At 34.3% G+C, this 21,070-nt stretch overlaps 1 protein-coding gene across 2 annotated transcripts; it reads right to left on the reverse strand.

The window, feature by feature from the left end:
* Window positions 1-3,699: 3,699 nt before the first annotated feature.
* LOC106666922 (protein arginine N-methyltransferase 1) lies at window positions 3,700-20,054 on the reverse strand. Of its 2 annotated transcripts, XM_014394461.2 has the most exons (9): window positions 19,830-20,054; window positions 16,754-16,942; window positions 13,273-13,432; window positions 11,229-11,359; window positions 10,641-10,793; window positions 10,378-10,565; window positions 6,612-6,838; window positions 6,169-6,528; window positions 3,700-4,257 (listed from the first exon to the last, which is right to left on the reverse strand). In XM_014394461.2, the coding sequence occupies exons 2-9, from the start codon at window positions 16,937-16,939 to the stop codon at window positions 4,148-4,150; spliced, it is 1,515 nt and encodes a 504-aa protein (XP_014249947.1). In that variant the 5' UTR covers window positions 16,940-16,942; window positions 19,830-20,054; the 3' UTR covers window positions 3,700-4,147. The 2 variants fall into 2 exon arrangements, with proteins under 2 accessions (XP_014249947.1, XP_024082060.1); XM_024226292.1 differs by lacking the exons at window positions 16,754-16,942; window positions 19,830-20,054 and adding an exon at window positions 13,586-14,111.
* Between the last annotated feature and the right edge of the window lie 1,016 nt (window positions 20,055-21,070).

Consider the following 21,070-nt stretch of genomic DNA (forward strand, 5'->3'; position numbering starts at 1 on the left):
GCCTCTGCTATTGCAAACCCTCATGTAAAGAAATTAAAAAATTTCAAATTGTCAAGAGACTTATATCGAATGAAAACATAAACCTATTACTAAACTTTACAATAGAATGTAAGCATGGCATCTATTATACTTTTTTCTTTTGGCTTGAAGCTATTGCATCTACTAACTATGAACCCTTAGGTTTTGAAAAAATGCCATTTGTAGAAATGTGCTGTGGTCCTGAATTCAACTAGGACCTTTACCTTATAGTGATGCATTACCATCTCAATGCCTTAACCAGGCAGCCAACACCCCTACATTCAATTTTAAAAGCCACTGGAGAGCTAAGTAGTTTTAAAAAGAAGCTAATTTAATTGAATGACTCAATGAACAAAAATAGGCATAATAAAAAACATAAATGTACACAGAAAATATCATCATACTGAATAGAGATAAAGAGTTGATGTCTGAGAGGAGTGAAGTCACGATAGCTCAAGTGGTAGAGTAGCGGCGTATTTAGCTGAAGGTGACACTGACTTTTTTATCTCAACCAAGACCTTATATAGAAAAAATAATTAATTGAAAGAAGTAACTTGGTCAATTAACCACTAAAACATAAAATGGATTAATATTTAATAAGTAAAAGAAGTATCACTTCACTAAACAGCTCCCCATGGCCATTTCATAAGTCGCTGAGAATCCAATTCTGATTACATGACATTTGAAAATGGCAAAAAGAGGGTAAATTCGAGTGGTTGTAGGTTGAGATGGAGAGTTGGTGTCCGAGAGGATCGAGGTCTCGATAGCTCAAGTGGTAGAGCAGCGGCATATCTAGCCGAAGATTGTGGGTTCAAATCCCATTAATCAAATTAATTGAAAGAAGAAAGTTGGTCAATTAACCACTAAAACATAAAATAGATAAATATTGAATAGTTAAAATTCCAGAAAAAAACATCAGACAGCATCTTGTCAAGAGACTTTAATGAAATGAGCACATAAAAATCTCTATTTCCTTTCAAACCTTACAAAACCACATTTTACAGATTTCGTAGCTTGGTACTCCTTGGTATGTTAAAAAATCAAACACTACAAAGATACAGGCAACATCCAGTGACTTCAGTTATACAAGAAATCTGCAAAGCCAACACATTTTTGAGGGTTGTAAAGGACAGCCCTTCACCTCATAGACCTATGAAACAGCTTAAAAAAAAAAAAAATAATGATAGATAAATACTTCCCTGAAACTTACACTATTTGCTGCTTTGTTAGACCGTGCGATGTTCTCATGGCTTGTTATGTCTCAATTAACTTGATGAGCATGTCAGTATTTGCACTATTCGGCTATTTGCAGGACATGTGTCTGGAGCTCCTCCTCAATTGTGGGATCGGTATCAGAGGATAGCACAGCTATGCCATTGACAATGGATGGTGGAGGTGAAGATAGGATATCTGTTGTGTAGAAGAGGTAAAGGATCAGTCCATGTATGGTGCCCTAGTGTACACCTGCTCCAGAGGAAATACTCAGAGTAGGTTGATTCTTGGCGGACTCTGAACAATCATTCTGTTAAGTAGGAAAAGGATTAGAAAACAGTGGGCCACTAAAGGAGGAAAAATTCAAAAGATGGGGTTGAGATGGGAAGTTAGTGTCAGAGTGGATCGAAGTCATGATAGCTCAAGTGGTAGAGCAGTGGCGTTTCTAGCCGAAGATCGTGGGTTTGAATCCTGCACGTGACACTCACTTTTTTATCTCAACTAAAAAAACCTATTAATTGGTCAAATGGACCACGAAAATTAGTGAATGTCTCTTTTAAGTTAGAGTGAAATTTCAATTAATTACTTTTTTTATGTAAAGTCTTGGTTGGGATGAAAAAGTTAGCATCATGAGTGGGATTTGAACCCAGCCGAAGGTCGTGAGTTTGAATCCTGCTCATGACACTAACTTTTTTTTATCTCAACTAAGACCTTACATAAAAAGAATAATTAATTGAAATAATTAAAAATGGTCAATTAGACCACTAAACATAAATATGTAGTGAAATATGCAGTGAGTTTGTGGGATGATGTACTTGTTTTTTAATATTAGAACTTAGATAAAATTTGTATTAAAAAATGTCTACAGGGACACTTCAGGATTTCTTATTTCTAGTTTATGTAGAAAATAGTTATTTTATTTTAAATTCACTACTACATGACTAATTGTATAATCTGAACATGCGATATTGATGACATCAAGGGATGACATGAACAAGATGTTTGAATACAAACAAAATTTCTGAACAGAACTACGTACCAAAAAAGAATGTAAAAAGGGGAAAGAATCCTCCCTTGATGGATCTAGAATGCAAGAAAGTGTTGAGTCCTGGAACCTAAACTGAGAACCGAACTGAGGGAGAGAGGGAGGGAGGGAGAGAGAGAGAGNCCATTGCAAGGAAGGGGGCTGCTATATACTGGTAGGTCCTAAGCCCTTCTGTAGCATAGGGACACTCTATCAATGATATCTTAGACAAAAAGACAAAATGAAAATGAGGAAACAGTAGAATATGCCCCTAATTGGGCACAAACAATTCAAGACAGTTCTAGCAAATTTTGGGAGGAAAGAAACAACAGAATGTATAAGGAAGCAGGAAAAACTTTGTCCACTGACAGGATTCTTGACAGGTAATACAGACTGAAGGGGCATCTAAAAAGATTGGTGAAATCCTACACAGCATGTGCAGATTCTGAAAAGAAGCAAAGGAGACACCAATACACCTACTAACAAACTGTGGTGCTACATTTGCCTAGGAAGTACTTGGTACGTGCAATGTAGAAGAAATTCAACAATTGAAATCGAGTCTATCAATTAAATTTCTTGAAGAACTAGCACAAACTGGTATGCTGTCAGTACAGAACAGGGGATACAATAACAATACATCTTAATTGTATAGGACCAGGAGATAAATTAGAAAAACAACAAAGTTGTAAACATTCTTATATTTACAAAAAAATACATGTCTACGGAAGAGTAAAATGGGAATGTTCTGCGGTAATTGTTTTCTGACTTGCCCTAGCATGTTTTGGTATGAATAATAAAATACTCTTTATCATAAAAAAATTTTCTATTACAATTATCACTTAACGATTTATGTGTTGCAGTTGATTTAAATTAATTTAATGAAATTATTTTACATAATGAAATAAAATTTGAGAGCCTAATTTCCCTAAAGTTTTAATAATTTGTTTTATGTAAATCTTATCGAGTGACCACAGACAAATCATTAAATTTCTTTCAGAAAAAGAAGTAAAAACCACTTTCTTTCCCTTACTTATCTACTACAATTCATTTGTGCATATACAAAAATATAAGAAAGTTGCTGTATATTTATTCTTATAAACATTAGGCAAACAAAAAAAGTAGTAGGACAAAACATTTTTAAAAATAAAGCTTATTATTGCATCTTGTATTAAACAATTACATTTTTTTTAAATATTTTACATTTAACGTATCCAGCTTTATTTTCTTTAACTGCTACAAGGAAAAAAAAATCAATTAACATTCGATTGTCATTTAAAAGATTATAACATTTAATTTGAAATAGTAAAGATTTTAACAAACAAATGAACTCACCAGATAATAAATAACATTTTTCCTCTCTCTCCCTCTCAAGAATAAAAACAAAACAAAAAATGCACAGCAAAAAATAATAAATATTTTGAGAAAAGACTTTGTAAAATAACTAATATATATANATATATATATGAAATTTCTGTTTGTGTACTTTTAATTTCTAGGTGAGTCATTTTAAAACTAGTTTAGATAATAGCTAAAGCACTTTTGGATTAAATAAAAGATTGTTCTAAGCATTAATTTCTAACTTTAATAGATACTAACAGATCGAAACAAGAGACCCAATTAAAAATACCATGTGGTCCCGTAGCAATTTTTAATTATTTGATTTGCCTCATAGACATATTAACTTATTTTCTTAATTAATATGTTTATATTGTCATCAAGGTATTAAACAAACCAATCTGCTACCATGTACATCAGTCTCAGAAAAAAATTAACATGTACAACTTGAAAGACAAATGAAGAAGCATGTGAGAAAGACCATTAACGTCCTCTAGTTAGTTCAATTTACCTTATTTCGCTCTTTTTTTTCTGTTAAACAATAACAATTTGTTTCATTCAAAATAATAAGTATGTTTGTGATTTCCCTTCAATGGTAATTGTAATGTTAAATGATCTTGCATTCACTGCTCTTTTCTTACATAATATGCGACACTTCAGTTTTTGACCTGGAACAAAAACAAAGTACCTTTGTGGTTATTATTATTTTTATACTCTGAATACATTTTACGTCTCAATTCACGCGCAAGCAAAAACTCGTGCGTGCAGTAACTCATTCTTTCTCTTTGTTAATATGCCAATAATACACGCCAATTTTACTAGATTAAGTGAGAATCAAAGAGTAAAGGCTCTAAAAGTTTAGTGATCTATCCAAAACACTTATTCTTTTATATGACATCTTGCAATCAGTTTGTTGCAAAACAATTTACACCATCTTTCACAGAAAACTTTTTTTAGGGTTGTGTTTTTTGTTGAAAAAAATTTATTACCTTACTTAGCCGAATGGAGCAAACTTTGGCCGATATAAATTAACGAAAATGAATGTACCCATGTTACATTTCCCTCAGAAGAAAAAAACCCTCACACAATATTCCTCAACAACATTCCATTCCTAAAAATGACTGTGTACGCTACCTTCGGTTCTATCTTGACACATGCTTAACCTGGAACTGATACATACAAATAAAAAGACAAGACTAAACAGACACTTCAGACTTCTTTATGAATTACATGGCGGAAAGTTAACATATGGGGGGAAACACTACAAAACACTAATGAAACAGATCAGGACATATGGACTAGAACCGCTACACCTACCAATTTCCAGCAAATTCAGCCATTCCAATTCCTAAGTCCTCAGAATAATAGTCAACACTCCCTACTATATCTCCAATACCACCCTCATCAATGACATAAAAATACCATTTGTAAATAAATTAATCACCAACAAATTTTCTAAGTTACATGGTAAACTCTCCACTCACCCAAGAAAAATTTTTAAATTCTCTGTTACTACTTCCCATTTTGAGCCCTTTATGATTTTCTCATGAGTTTCTTTTGTTGCTCCATTCGAAGAAATCTTAATATCTCCTAACTTAGCATATCGATCTTTGCCGTCTTCTCCTAATAAGCCTCCTCCACCTATTACAGCCATAAATTAGCCTCCAACTAGCCCAATCCATATCCAACATAATCCATCCCTATAATCCCATCACTAACGCAACTAAAGCGGAGATGGCCCTCGGACTTCCTCACCAAGGACTAGCCCTTGTGTAAAGTTGGGAGAAAATCAATGATCGTTAACTTCCCTCATGACATAATGTATTGTAAATATGTATGATATTCCATAAAATTATAAAATGTATATCACAGATGGTAATAAATATTTTATTAGAAAAAAACCTTACTTAAAATTAAGAAAGAAGATTTTCTGAGTCAAAAACAAAAAGTAAATAAATATAAATAAACCAATAAGTTTTGTTTCCTTATTTGTTACTCAAAATATTACTTGTACATGATTAACCTTTTGTAACTAGTAACAAGATCTCAATCAGGCTTGTGTGCTAGTTCTTGTCCCTTCCCCCATTTTAAGAGCCCTACCCTAGCTGGACACATACGGCATTTACTGGGCATAGGTCGTATCCAATGTGTGGCAGACACCTCCCACACCTGGCCTCTCTGTCAAACTTTTGCAAAATTGTGACATTCCTTTTTCTGGAAAACCATTCAGCCGCAATATTTACCTCTCATTGGGAATGTCCTATTTTCGTGTACCTCTCACCCCTGCCCTTAACAACCCTCTACCCTTCCCTACCATCCCCTATTATCTTTTTGATTTTTCGCGGGAATTTGTTTTAGCAACTAAAAAAACTAAAAATTAGCCCTGAAGAGGTTAAGGAGTAAAACATTTCTTATCCACATTACATAAATTAATCATACAGTATAATGTTTTATGACATTATTGATTAAAGAAATCAGATTTACAATTTCCTAGGTAATCACAGTTCCAGATTGCATTATGTTTGGAACTATATCTACACTCAATTATAAAAAAAAGTTAAAAAATATAAAATACATACCAGCAACCACAGAGATAGGATTCTTGATGTAGAACACAGTTTGTTGCCAATGTGTACGAGGTGCCTTTGGCGATGTTGAAAGTGTCACTGAATAAGGTAAATTGAAATCTACATCAAATGAACCGACAAGAGCTGTTAACGTCGAACTCTGATTTATTGTCAATTCAAAATCGGTTGAGAAATTCATATCTTCTGATGTACAAGTTGATATGTCCAAAGTGTATACAGTATGAACGTCAGTTATGATAGTTTCACTTTTCACCAATTCAACAAATGGTTCTTGGGCCGATAACGTCTTCATACAAGACATTTTGAAACCGCTCACATTATCCCAAAATGATATCATATAATTATGTCGTTCTAAAATTAATAACATGTAAAAAACATTTAGAAAAAAATTCCCAATAGAATATGTTTATTAAGGATATATATTTTCTACATACCTAAATCACTTACTCCACTAAGATGAATACTGGCTTTACTAGGTAACATCAACCCTCCTGGGGCTAAATATGTTTCTCTAGCATAAATTACAGAATCTAGCATGCCTTCAAATAACAAAAAATATCCCATCCACTCGGATATTATCACATCAAATTTTTCAAGGGGGAGTTCTTGTGTTTCTAGTTTGCCTTTTATTAATTTAACAACATTATGCAAATCATTTTCTCTGAAAAAAAAAAAAAAATAGATTTTAATTTTTCCGTCTTAGTTTCTATTGGTACTAAATGAAGGTGATGTTTCAGCATTTGTGCCGATCATGTGAGATGTTAAACTATTATGTAAGTTTTTAACCAACAATAATTTAATTAAGATGAAATAAATAAAAAAAGGGCAATAACTATTGCACATGCATCTATTGAAACCTACCCTTTATAAGTAGTAATAGTTTTTGGCTCATAATACTTTCTAAATATGCCTTCGATATTAACATTAAAACATAAATATGCATTATTCATAAATGAACAAGTTTAATACAAACAAAGTATGTATAATAAAAATTAATGACCTTTTTAAATTTTAAAACAATGTAAGGGTGAGTAAAGAAAAGTGTTTCATTGTTAAATTTAATGTTTACAACAAATTATTTATTTATACTTTGGTCTTCCTATTTTCAGTTTTATTCTGACAGAAGCATTTCAGCTTCTTACCTTCTGCTGTGCTGGGTCAATGTGACATACCAAAACAGAAAGGTCAGGCAGAACAAAATGATCAGAAACCACCGATCTGTAGGAAGGACATCATCCCACAGACCCCATATCACTAATTAATTTATATCGCAGATATATAACCATGCTTATTTAATTTGTCGCTCACAGTGGAGCATAAAGATCTTCCAACCCTCTCTGTCAGTGGCCTTGGCCTGTCTTGGCCGCTCTCCACTTCCTAACTGTCCTAAGTTCCTTTACCAGTGATCATCTCCACGTTGGCCTCAGTCATACAAGCTTGCGTTGCCCTTGTGGGTTCCACTCTAGGGTACTTCTCCCGGCGACACCATCCATTTTTCTTAGTGTATGCTTTATCCATTTCCATATTCTTTTACATACTTCATGTATGGGAAGCTGGCTGGTTCTTTTCCAGAGCTATACATTGCTTATTTGTTCAGGCCAACATATTCTGAGAATCCGCTGCAGGCAACAATTATATCGAAGAGTGTAAATTTGGTTTGCCTGGAGATTGTTTTGTTTTTCCATATCAAAAATCTTTATATATTATTGTGAACACAAACCTGAAACACCGATCAAAACTATGACTGAACCACTTCACGGATTTTCGTTCTTGATGGCTTAAACAAAAGCCCTGACCTCCAATTTATTTGGAAAATTATCAAAAGTACAAATTATTAATAGTGAGGATGACGAGCAATTAAAATATGATGGGTGGGGGAGTAGTGGGGGTTAGTTTGTGCACCCACCGTGTGAGGATGATGAACAATTAAAATATGATGGGTGGGGGAGGAGTGGGGGTTAGTTTGAGTAACCACCATGTGAGGATGATGAGCAATGAAAATATGATGGGTGGGGGAGTAGTGGGGGTTAGTTTGTGCACCCACCGTGTGAGGATGATGAGCAATTAAAATATGATGGGTGGGGGAGTAGTGGGGGTTAGTGTGTGCACCCACCGTTGGCTTTAGAGTCAGCCGTCAGGTTTACCTCAGACTCAGGTGGCAGACGCTCAATGCTGTTTCAAACTTGTAAGTTATCTGTCAGCCTTTGTATATGTCTCTCCACCTTGCTTTTACATTTACAGTACTTTTCAGGAAAAAAAGAAAGCACTTTTCAGAACAAAAAAAACAGTACTTTTCAGTACTAATATTATTTGTTTTTTATTGTATGTTATATTTTTGGTGGAAAAGCTGTCAAACTAGAGGTCATGACAGTTGTAGGAAAAGGAAGTGTAATTTTTTTGCCTAGAATAAAGTTAATATTTACTGATCCCAACATTCCCTTTGCAATGGTCAGGATTCAATTTCCCCTATGGGTCGCTTTCACAATCACCATAAATAAAGCTCAGGGACAGACATTCAATTTTATTTATTTATTTATTTTTTTTTTTTTTTGTCAGACAACAGATAATCAAGATGAAGATGATGAGTCTCAATATACTATCCAGAAGTATGTATTTATTTAATACTAGTAGAATATTAAACCCTTGACTATCTTTCCATGATTCCGTCTATAGAATGGGGCTATTGCTCCACCAACAGGCCACTAGTAATTCTATAAATACAGAATTGGCTTTCTTAATTCTACTCTTCACATCGTCCTCAGTACTTTCTTAGTTCAGTAAAGGAATCACTTCTTCAAGGTTGCAGGTTGTCCGTTCTAGGATTTATTCTCTTTCGGTGGCTTCTCCTTGGCGCAAAGAGACAGAAGATGCCGGCAAAATCAAGGTCCTCTTCTCTTTCCTGCATTTGAATGCCTCTTTTTCTTCCTTCCAGATATGTGTATATGACTGATTTCAGTACCAGGATAAGGAAAGTGGGTGACAGGATGCATCCCTGCTTAAAGCCAGGAACACACTTACCCGATGCTACCCGACGCCTTGCCACGTTTTGGTAGGGTGCGCACATCTATCCGACACAAGTCCACAGCGTTTATCACAATAATCACTATCGCACAACAATCGCAACGCATCTTTTGTTCTTAATGCACTATTTTGAGCAAAACCTTGTAATAAATTGTTAGTTAAATTTTATGAGCAAAACCGTGTAATAAATTGTTAGTTAAATTCATTATATCAAAAAATGGTATTCCGGTGTTTTGATTAATTTTCTACCAAACCATTAAAATTATTTTTTTAAATAAAAACTAATTAATTTTTAATCACAGTTAATTTGGTTTATATTAAAATAAGTATGTTGTAATTAATATAACGACAATAGTACATGTAGTTTGAATAAAAATATGAGTGTACGGTTCTTTTGTCTTCGACTGTACTCGATGCGACCCTACGAAAATCTGGACAGTGGGGATCGCAGTCCGTCGGGTAGGTTAGCGTGGCATAGCATCGGGTAAGTGTGTTTCTGGCTTTACTCCTGTGTCCATGTTGAACTGTTCTGAAAACTTCCCTTCATGGATCACTTGACAGTTGTATCCTTGGTATATACATTTAATCAGGTTAATGATTTTCGTGGGAATGCTATGCCTTTTCAAAATCTACGACGGCTAGATACAACAGGCTCTACTGGTGCACATGAATCCATTAGGTAGGAATATCCATTCCTTGGATTTTTCATGAAACATTAGTTTTCAAATCTACTAATACATTGCAGTTATTCTTCTTATTAATTGCTTACATTTCAAAAGAACAACAAGCGACATCGAGAAGGAACAACTCTACAGCCCCGATATTGAGTTCAGATATTTGTCCTGAACCTTGCTATTTCTGGCATGTATCAATAATTTAGAATTTTTCACTACTTCAGCATCATATTCATTCAGAGGTGCAATTCTGTATACTCAAGTAGTACCATCATATGAATTACTAATATTGGAAGACATAAAGAAGCATAAATTCAATAAACATTTTAAAAAGTTGAAAAGGTTCTGTTTTTTACCCACCCTTGTAAAACAAAGAAAATTGTGTAAAAGGTTACTTTATTTAATAATTAAATGAAAATTATTATTTATTGCAATAAAAATTATGTTCAGATAAAATATTTAATTATCAAAAAAATTTCACATAAGAATACAAATATTTCCATACCTAAGAATGTCGAAAGCTTGATAAAGAATTTCTGATTCGTCTATTCCAACCACTTCTTTTGCACCTGCTGTTGCAGCAAACATTGCAAGGATTCCAGTACCACAACCAACATCAAGAACAGTCTTATTCTTAAAGAACTCTTTGTTCTTCTCGAACACATCTTTGAAGGCAACCATCCTTGGTTGATCCTTAAAGAAAAGTTAACATGAATTTTTTTCCAAATATTTCCTGTTGTATACTGAAAGAAATGTTATTTCACTGACCTGCAACATTTCGTTGTGAATGAATGAACCTGAGTATGAATTAAAATAAGATTCGTCCTCAGTATTTTGAGAATTGGAAGATTGTTTTTTTGGTGAATCAGTAACTGTAAGTAGCATTCTTAACGCTTCTATCTGGTCATCTTTTTCTTTTACCTTCAAGGCAATCAATATTTTTTTAAATACTAGGTAAAACAAAGTTAAGTAAGATATTAAATATTAATTAACCAATAATAGTATTGTCGATGGTGGGTGTTTGTCTGCGAGTCATGTTGAACCAGCACTGGGTCCCTTGCTGGGTCCATCAAAAACCTACGATTTTAGACGGACTCAGTGCCAGTTCAACGATAATACATAATTCACTAGTTTTCGTGGTCTGCTTGACCAATTAATATCTTTCAATTAATTAAGGTTTTTAGTTGAGATAAAAAAGTCAGTGTTCGAGCCCATGACCTTCAGCCTGATACGCCGCTACTCTACCACTTGAGCTAGTAGACTAGCGGCGTATAAAGCGGAAGGTCGTGGGTTCGAATCCCGCTCGTAACACTGACAAAGATCTAATATATAATGATCATTTGGAGTACAACTTACTTTTTCAGACAGCGAATGAATTCTACTTTGAAGTTCATTAAAATGGCTTTGGGCTAAAGTAATTTTACCATCCTCTGAGTTTATATACTTCGGTTCAGGGCCATACTCAGTCATACCAACTGTAGGTAAATCTACAAAAAAAAAGTATATGTAATATATATACATAATACATTATCATTCTATCATTTAAAAAAAAAAAATTCAATGGTATTTTACTTCAATACTTATTACTGGTACTTGTGTTTCATTAAATATAGCACTGAATAATTTTAAATTACAATAAATGGCAATGATCATCATGTATACAGGGTTATTTCCCATTTTATTTAACTTCACAGTTTCAGTTTATTCATTGCTGTTAGTTTTTAAAATTATATTTTCACACAAGGAAACTGTGAAGACAATATATTTAGTAAATCAATTATAATTCCTCAAATTAAACACAGCACATCAATGATGGGGTAAATATATATCTTGTTTTAGAAGTTTATTCCGTAAGTTTTGTATTAAAAAATCAAGACATAAGGCCAATTTGAAAGAAAACAGAAACATTCAGATCCTTCATCAATCATTCAATGAATATATCCCCTCCTCACTTCTTATCAGGACTTGGAAATTATTATTAATAATTCACAAGGTTAACAAAAATGTTTTTACAATACTGAATAAGTGAAATTGATTGTACTTCAGGGCAGAGACATGTGAAGAATTTTATTAAACATCACAGAAACAATTGAAGAACTACTAAACCTAGGATGTGTTAGGACTAGAATGATAAGAGTGTTGATTGGACTGCAGACTCCAGAAGGATATGTACAGACTCGAGAAAGCAGAAACAAGCCTGTGCAAGAAGAAGAAACAGCAGGAACATTATCTGTTTGTGTGAAGGCCTTTACAGGTTGAGATTCCTACTCCTGGGAGAGGAAAGGCATTGGCCTGAGTGATACACACTCGCGCTTAATAAAGCATTGGGATCTGATAAAAAGCCTTCTTAACAAAGTGTTCCAGATATTTGAGATTGTACAAGAGACCAATATTGGTCGCAGGCTGTAATGTCGTAAAGAGTTGTCAAATGGTTGAGCTGAACAATTAGTGTCCAAGAGTGACTTGAACCCACGACCACCAGATTGGTACCCCTCGATGACAGGCGTCATGATAGCTCAAGTGGTAGGAGCGCTGGGGCACTGATCTGGAGGTCGTGGGTTCGAGTTCCATCATGACATTAATACTTAACCATACTTTGCATAAAAAATAATTAATTAATTAAAATAATTACTTTGGTTAATAGGACCAACTAATACATATTTTTAATCATTATTTTTTTTAGTACAAATATATGTTTTTATTTACTTATAAAAGATTCATTGAATTAAAAATTCACTAATTTCGTGGTCCGCTTGACCAATTAATATATTACAATTAATTAGGTTTTTAGTTGAGATAAAAAAGTCAATGGCACGAGCGGGATTCAAACCCACAATCTTCAGCTAGATACGCCGTTGCTTACCACTTGAGCTATCTTGACCTCGATCCACTCGGACACTAACTTCCCATCTCAACAACCCCACCTTTTGAATTTTCCCTCATTTTTGCCATTTTTCAAAAGGTGGGGTTGAGATGGGAAGTTAGTGTCCGAGTGGATCGAGGCCACAATAGCTCAAGTGGTAGAGCAGCGGCGTATCTAGCTGAAGATCGTGGGTTCGAATCCCGCTCGTGCCATTGACTTTTTTATCTCAACTAAAAACCTTAATTAAATGAATTAAAAATATTATGCATTATGTACAACAACATTTATCTTTATTTATTTTTAAATTTAAACCTCTCCTGAACGGGCACAAAAGCACTTCTTTCTTGGGCATTTTAATGTACTTTTATTTTGTTTATTATGTAACAAGATAAATATTTATGAAAAATATCACTTTAATTTTGGAAGTATTGATCATGATAATTTTTTAATGCCTCATTTGTACATTAAATTTGTTGTTTAATTTAGATGTTGATTTTTAAAAAAGAAAAAATAAATTAATAAAATTAAACCACTTACCATACCATAAAAATGGGTCATTTACATCAAATGGTTTTAAATAACGTTCATCCATCCAACAAGGCTCCTTACACTCCTTAATAGTTTTAATATCTGGCTTCTCCGTCCTGATATAATTAATTAATTTTATATAACCGTAGGAATCTAGGTTAAAGTTGTCCTGAAAATATATTAATGGTCAAATTAAAAAATAATAATAATAATACACACATAGATCGATAATAATAATACACAATAAAAGCAATTGTTGAAGAATAAACGATTTTTAAAAGGACAATTCAAAAACGTTTCTCAGAATACAAAGTGGAGTTACCGCAAACAGTTGAAGAATGGCCACATCCAGCAAAAATGGAAAATATCACAGATCACCAAGCGGTAAATGAATATACATACTAAATATACACGGATGGGAGCAGAATTGAGGACAATGTAATCAGCCAGGATATTGTGAAACACAAAAAGAAATATACATTAGCGTCATGATTACCAACAATTAGGTAGAGCTGTTTGCAATAAATAGAGTGGTACAGTGAATCCAAGATGCTAACATAAGGAATCGAATAAGGCGGAATTAATACAGACTGAAAGTGGACCATAACATGAAGGCAGAGAGAATAAGAAGAATGTTGAGAGAACTGCGGAGAAAAGACAAGTGGATAATAAATTTAATGTGGGTCAAAGCACATAAGGGAAATTACGACAACGAGGTTGCGGACAAACTCGCTAAGGAAGCGCCCTGGAGGAGGATCTAGAAGTTAATTTTAGTGGTGCCAAAAACATACATTAAAAAAATATACTGAACGATGTTCTGAAGGAATGGGAAAAGGAATGGTTAACAAAGGATGTTGGAAAAACGAAAGCCTTTTTCCCTACAGTGCAGAGCCAGTTGAAGACAAATAAAACATACCTTCAAAACAACAGTGGTACTGATAAGACACGGAAAGAATAGCTCTTATCTGGCAAGATAAAATAATTGAAAGTTCAGAATGCCCATGTGGTCTGGGTCCCCAAACATACACAGGCATATGATATTCGCATGAATGATCTTCAATCAAGAAAGAACGCCGTTCATAACAAACATTATGCTACAAGGAGACAGTTGGCTAACATCGCAAGAAACTTTGATCACAAATGCTATGTAGAATTTATAACATTTTTCAATTTAATTAACTTAGAAAAATTGTGAGTTGTTTGTACATATCAATGTGAGTTTATAAGAGGGTACCATAATATTATTGCAAGAGTGTAAAAATTAAGACAATTGCATAAAATGTAAACTTGTATGTAATTCCTTGCATATAAATTGCATGTAAACTTGTGGCATTCTTGCCACTAAGGGGACGAGGAGTACAAAAAATAATAATAATACTTGTCACAACTCGATAGGCTTCAAAACCAGGCAGTTAGATGCTGTGTAGCGGCAATGGAGTCTACGCCTATAAACGCACTCTTGTGCGAGGCTGGGATGCGCCCACTACAATTAAGATGACAGAAATTGGCAGGAAAATGTATTGCATCACGGATTAGCAGCGACCCACACCCAGCAATCAAAGTCCTTTTACAAAATGCGCCACACTTTCCTACACCGTCTTCATAAGTCTGGTAAACCCTTTCTTCTCCTTATATTAATGTGAATCAAAGAGCTCTGCTAGGAAAAGAAATACTGAAGACAAGCAATGTGAAACCTTGGTTACTCCAAGCCTATAACCTGAATATAACAGCATATGAGGACTTACACGATAAGCCAGAGTTTGTAACAGGTTGTTATGAAATAGGCCAAAGCTCAGCTAACTGACATAGGAATGCTATACTTGAGCAACAAGAGGAACTGATGCAGTGGTACTAGATGTGAAAAAGTGTTATGATCCAGAAGAAACTTCCAAACATAGGTACAGAAGGCTACCACAGAAGGCATAGCTATTGTTTAAGCCTTAAATCACATATCCGCACAGGGATACCCAAACTCAATTATTCTTTCAGACAGCCGCAGTGTACTAATGGCAATTAAAAACCCAGGCCATCATAAAGACATGTTGATTGAAACTATTAGTTTGAGCTGCTGTTCAACAAAGGGGCCTCTCCGTGTTTCTAATATGGGTAAAGGGCACAGCATACAATGACGAGGTAGACCTTTTAGCCAAGGAGGCAGTCTGCAATGGTATACCACGAAATGTTGTCACCGAGACCGATATTGTGGCTCATTTAGCAAGATTTGACAGAGAACCATGGCTGAAATAAAAATTCCACAATAATTAAAGGAAAAATATATGCAACGATGCAACCGACCATCCCCACTAGACCTTGCTTTACAAAATTTAATGACCTAAAAAAGCTTCCCACCTCAGTCACTCACCTGTGACTGAATCATAACAGCTTACCATTAACCTCCATAAAATAGGCTTTCTTCCTACAATGGTAGGCGAGTGTGATGGAGAATCCCTTGCTTATTGATTATTCGGAAATCATGAGATGCGGTCTGGTGTGACGTAGGTTTTAAAGAGCATTTTCTTTATTGTGCCAACATTTCGATCTTTATTAAGATAATAGGGGCGTCGGTGGCCGCAACGGTTTAGGCATTGACACGACGCTCATCACTGTAAGGTAAAGGTCCTGGGTTCGAATCCAGCGGCCCTGCATTCGAACTCGACATACTTACAAATGGGCTTTTTATCAAAAACACCGGCACCCCGAGGGTTGATATAACCTCTGCTGTTGCGAGCCCTCGTAAAAAAAAAAAAAAATAATAATGATAAAAAAAATATAAAAAAATAATAAAAATAAATAAATAAAAATAAAATAAAATATTGAAATAATCTTCAGGGCCTAGGATTTATAAACATTGTTTAAATTTTACAAATACATGTAGGATGTGGAAAAAAATGAATTTATGCAATGCTAGAATATTTTAAATTAAAAAAATAAATTTATACAATGCTAGAAAATTTCAGATTAAAAAAAATTAATTTATACAATGCTAAAAAATTTTAGATTAAAAAAATTAATAAATTTAAAAAATGAATTTATACAATGCTAGAATTTTTTTAGACTCAATCAAAGTATTTGTAATCACTCAAAGTGTTTGTTTGTGTGGTGTTTCGTGACCGTTAATTTTCTTTATCATGCCAATGTTTCAATCTTTGTTTAAATTTATTTTAACATTTTTTAAATGTTTATAAATCCCAGGCTCTGAATATGATCTCAATAAAGATATAAACGTAGGTGCGATAAAGAAAATGTTTTTCTAAACCTATGTCACACCAGACCGCATCTCACAATCTCCAAATAATCTTGGAAATACGCATAGATATATAGGAAATACAGATACAACACAGGACAGAATATAATTGAAAATTGGGCTAATTAGCACAAATTCAAATTTAACCCAAAAAAGTCAAAGACGTCTTGAAAAATAAAATCAGAATATGAGACCGTTTCAGTATATTTGGGATACAAAATTACATATATCAGAAACAGTACAAACCCTGATTGTGTACAGGTTGAAGTCGTGTTCAGTTTGTGCGTGAACAATAGATTTTGGTACAGACACTGATATGTTGCTACAAAATAAGCACGTAACTTCTTCATTAAAATAAGCCTTTTCTTCTTCATAATCTGAGGAAGAACAGCTATCTTGGTCAGAATTGTCCATTAGTTCATCTATTTCCATTATCTGCAACACAAATAATTTGATTTCAAATTTGGTATTAGTTCGACATGAAAGTATTAACCCATTCAGGAAGGTCAGTGCTCTCTTTCACCAAGTGAGGAACTGAGAGCGTGATATTGTACTCTATCTCTTCACTTTTAGATTTGAGTTCGTAGAAGCAGCATGCTGTTTAAGCTATTATTTTTACGAATAGTTCATGAGATTGAAAAATGTAGAAAACTTAATTATGTTTTTTTTTTTGGCGTTATGAACTATGCATATTAGCCATGTGACAATTCATATATGTGTGTTCAAATTTGGGGGGGTTATTGTGAAAAAAGGGCCAGAGGCGACGGTGGGAATCGAACCCACGACTGCGGCGTGAGAGTCTCTCATGCTAACCACTCGGCTACCGAGGTCCCCCCAAAACTTAATTCTATTGTTTATAATTTTAAGAAACACTCTGCTTCTTTAAACTTCAGTCACAGTACCTGAGTAGAGGTAGGGAGTGAATGTGAAGTCTCTCAGTACCTCATTGGGAGGGGGGAAGCAAGAGAGCAATATCACGCTTACTGTCCTGAAAGGGTTAAAAACAGTGAGGAATTATCATTCAGGATCGGCAGATTTTCAATGAGAATTTTATTAAATAACCATGCCACACTTGATAGGTTCTAACAATGCATGAAGCTGTCCCTAAACAAACAATATGGCCATTCTTACTACTAAAGATAAAAGTTGATCAGTGTATGTCTTTCTGATGGATTTTCTAAGCTCCTCACATTATCGCAAAATCAATTTGGCTTTCAATGTGCATTTAATAAAATTTACTATTCAGAGAACGTTTTAATGGTATGAGAAATGTTTGCTAAGAAGGTACGAACACGGTGTCAATTTATGGAAGAAAATATGACTTTGATACTAAATTTCGGTGCACAAATCAATACACAACATTGATACATTTTTCCAATTCTCAGCAGACAAATTACAAAAAATGGAATTGTTTGTATGAAAATTTTATTGGTGGGAAAATATTTTTTGTGTCTTCTCCGTCGACAGATCTCCCATTCCTCCATTCTGACTCCAGATGTAAGTGAGGCATCTTCTCGTAGCTGACAAAAAGTGAGAGATCGGTAGCCACCTCCTTTGCACATTCGTTGACTTTGTCATTTTCTTCCAGACCCAAATGGGCTTTGACCCTTCCACTCATATTTTTTCCTTCTGCAATCAAGTTGTACTGAAGGGATCGTTTTTTTCGATTAGGGGCTTATGGTTAGTAGGATCTTCAATCAAATCAAGAATAATTTGGCTGTCCATGTAAATGTTTATTGCTGTGCATTCCCTAGTTCCTGCTGTTTGCTGGAACTGCTGCTACTTCACTGCTTGAGAAAGCCTCGGCTTGGTTATTTGAGCAATGTTTTACTAGCCTGAATTGGTTCTTACAAATATAAAGCGTTGGATTCAGTCCATATATCACCATTGTGGTCCCCACCATATCATCATGTAGACAAAACCCAGTAAAAATCCTGTAGTAGGGTGTTATTCCTATGGGCAGTATTACTTTTATTTTTTAACCAGATGACACCATTCATCAGGTTTTTCTGTTAGTTCTTTTGTGTTCAGATATCTCAAGTTTTATTTTGATTGACTGATAATAATCCTTTCACCACACATGCTGCTTGAAAACATCCTTTTCATTATCCTGAGTAATATTTTCCTTTGAACAATTCTTAGGGACTTTATGTTAGCCGGAGTTTTCATAGCCTCAGCCCAAACATGAGAATAGGGATCACCACACCCTTGTAAATGACCTCGAATGCCGTTCCTCATACCGCAATAGATTTTAGCTCTTTGCGAAAGGATGTTAATCAGTTTACAGCTGACATTGTGGATGTTGTATGTAAACATTTTTCACTCTCAATTAATAATGAAAGTTTTTATATTTTCTTCCTTCTTCCTCCAATTTTTTGTATATAAATTTAATATAAGCTGAAATTCCATAAATCCTAGAACAGACTGGAAAGAGAAGAAGACTTTTTTAGTCAGTTGCTCTCCAGTCACCAGTACACACAAACTTCCTTCCGCTCTCGCCTTTGCAGTTGTACTCAAGTCGCAAATACACCCAGCATACCTTTGGCTTTCATCAGTTGCTTTTGCGTAGCCAGTACACACAAACGTATGTTCTGCTCTCACTTTTGCAGTCGTTCTCAAGCTAATTCAGCAATGCATTAGTACAAAAGAACGCATCTCTTCACCAAAATTATTTTGTTGTTCAATATATATACTCTTTTAACTACATGTTTCAAATCTAGCCAGAATTCAATTTTGTTCTCTCTTTCATTAGGTTCGTTTTCAATAATATAATAAATTTTGTACTCAGTAGAGCAATCGCTCGAAAGAATCGATTATTCTTTATGAAGTTTAAACCATTTATGCAACGACTGGCTTATATTTCAATAGTGCCCAGACTTGGAGCGTAGAAATGCAATACATTCTCCCGCCGACTTATACACAGTGGTCGTTACCTTGGAGTTTTCTGCCAAATATTACCCCAAAGTACTTTCATAGTTTCAACCACTTCTAGTATCTTCCCTGACAGATATACCATGCTGTTTCACTTTCTGGTTATTAAGAATACTTTGCTCTTCTCTGAGTTTTCCATTGAACGTCAAAGTGTGATCACACTTAAAACTGAATAAAATGGCCCTTTTAGCAAGAAATTTGCACATTTATAAGTTTTTTTAAACTTTAGATATGATTTGTCATGTAAGAAGCTTGTACAAGTAAATTCTTGAAAACTAGTTAAACAATACAAATTGTCTCTATAAAACTATAAAGACTGGATTAAAGTGAAAAACGGAATCTGTCGTTAATAAGGAAGAGACGACCTAAGCTTATAACACGTGCTACTCACCTTTCAAAATAAAATCCTCTCATTAACAGTCGACTAACGTAGAGTCGTAAAACGTCAGGGTGTCGTATATTTTCAAATAGCTGTATACAAAATAACACTGTCAATTAAATATTCGGTGGGTCTAAGCGAAAAAAGTCACGTTGTAACACGGTTTGAAGTCTATGAGAGATGTAATGTTACAAAATTTAAACCTTTGAGTCAATTGATAAGAATTAGCATGTCGAGATGGGAGTACATCGATTGACTGTTCCTTGATCGTCTCGACTTCTCGAAAAGAAAAAATTCATTTTCATTTTAAAATTCAATTCGTTTTTATTTTATTTTTTTTATGTAAAAGAAACACTATTAAAATCCAAATTTAAAAAAATTCCATCTAAAAAATCTGCGAAAAATTTACACAGAAACATTCCAAGGAAATCGCATTTTGTTTTCTATAAACGGTTTAAACATTTATAAATTAGATTTATTAAAACACAAGTAAAATTAATGAAAAAACACACATTTCCTGAAACTAATGCTAAACCTGTGACACAGATTAATTTCATACTTACATACATATCTTCATGCATACTATTCTTGAGCCTTTATTATTTTCCATCTTCCTAAATGATCTTCCATTAGTTCTTAATGTTTCTTCTTAAGTTCATTCAAGAGCGAGTTTGTGTGTGAATGAGTTTAGATTTAAAAAATGTTGGAGGCTGTAATGACCTAGCTGTTGATAGGCCCTGGAGCTTAACTTCGGAGGGAGGGTAAGGACGAAATATCCAACAATGCATATTAGAGTGAAAGAAAATGCTACACAAGCATTCCTCATGTCCAAAGCTATTACATATTTAAAAGTGAAACTAGAATAGGATGATCCTTCTGGCACTGTATGGTTTTGAGATATGTGCGATGGATCACAAAACAATCCAAAACCTAAGAACTACGGTCAAAAACAAGGAAAGATATATTTTTGGAATATCCAGGAGACGCCACAAGAGAAAACCATGGATCATGGAAATGGGCAGGCTATGTAATAAGGGATGGCGAAAAATGGATAAAAACAATTAAACCCCCTTTTAAAATTTAATATATTTATTTTATTCTTTATGTGCATAAACTTTCTACTTATTATTTTTTAAGTGAACATCAATTACCTGTAACAAAGATGTACAGTGCTCTCTCCCCCTAATCCAAACTTCTGTTCTCCTAACATTCCAATAATCTGAGCTGGAAAAAAGTTTGATATATATACAGTA

Source organism: Cimex lectularius, unplaced genomic scaffold, assembly GCF_000648675.2.
Source record: "Cimex lectularius strain Harlan isolate CLEC.00 unplaced genomic scaffold, Clec_2.1 scaffold115, whole genome shotgun sequence".
In the NCBI taxonomy this organism is placed as follows: domain Eukaryota; kingdom Metazoa; phylum Arthropoda; class Insecta; order Hemiptera; family Cimicidae; genus Cimex; species Cimex lectularius.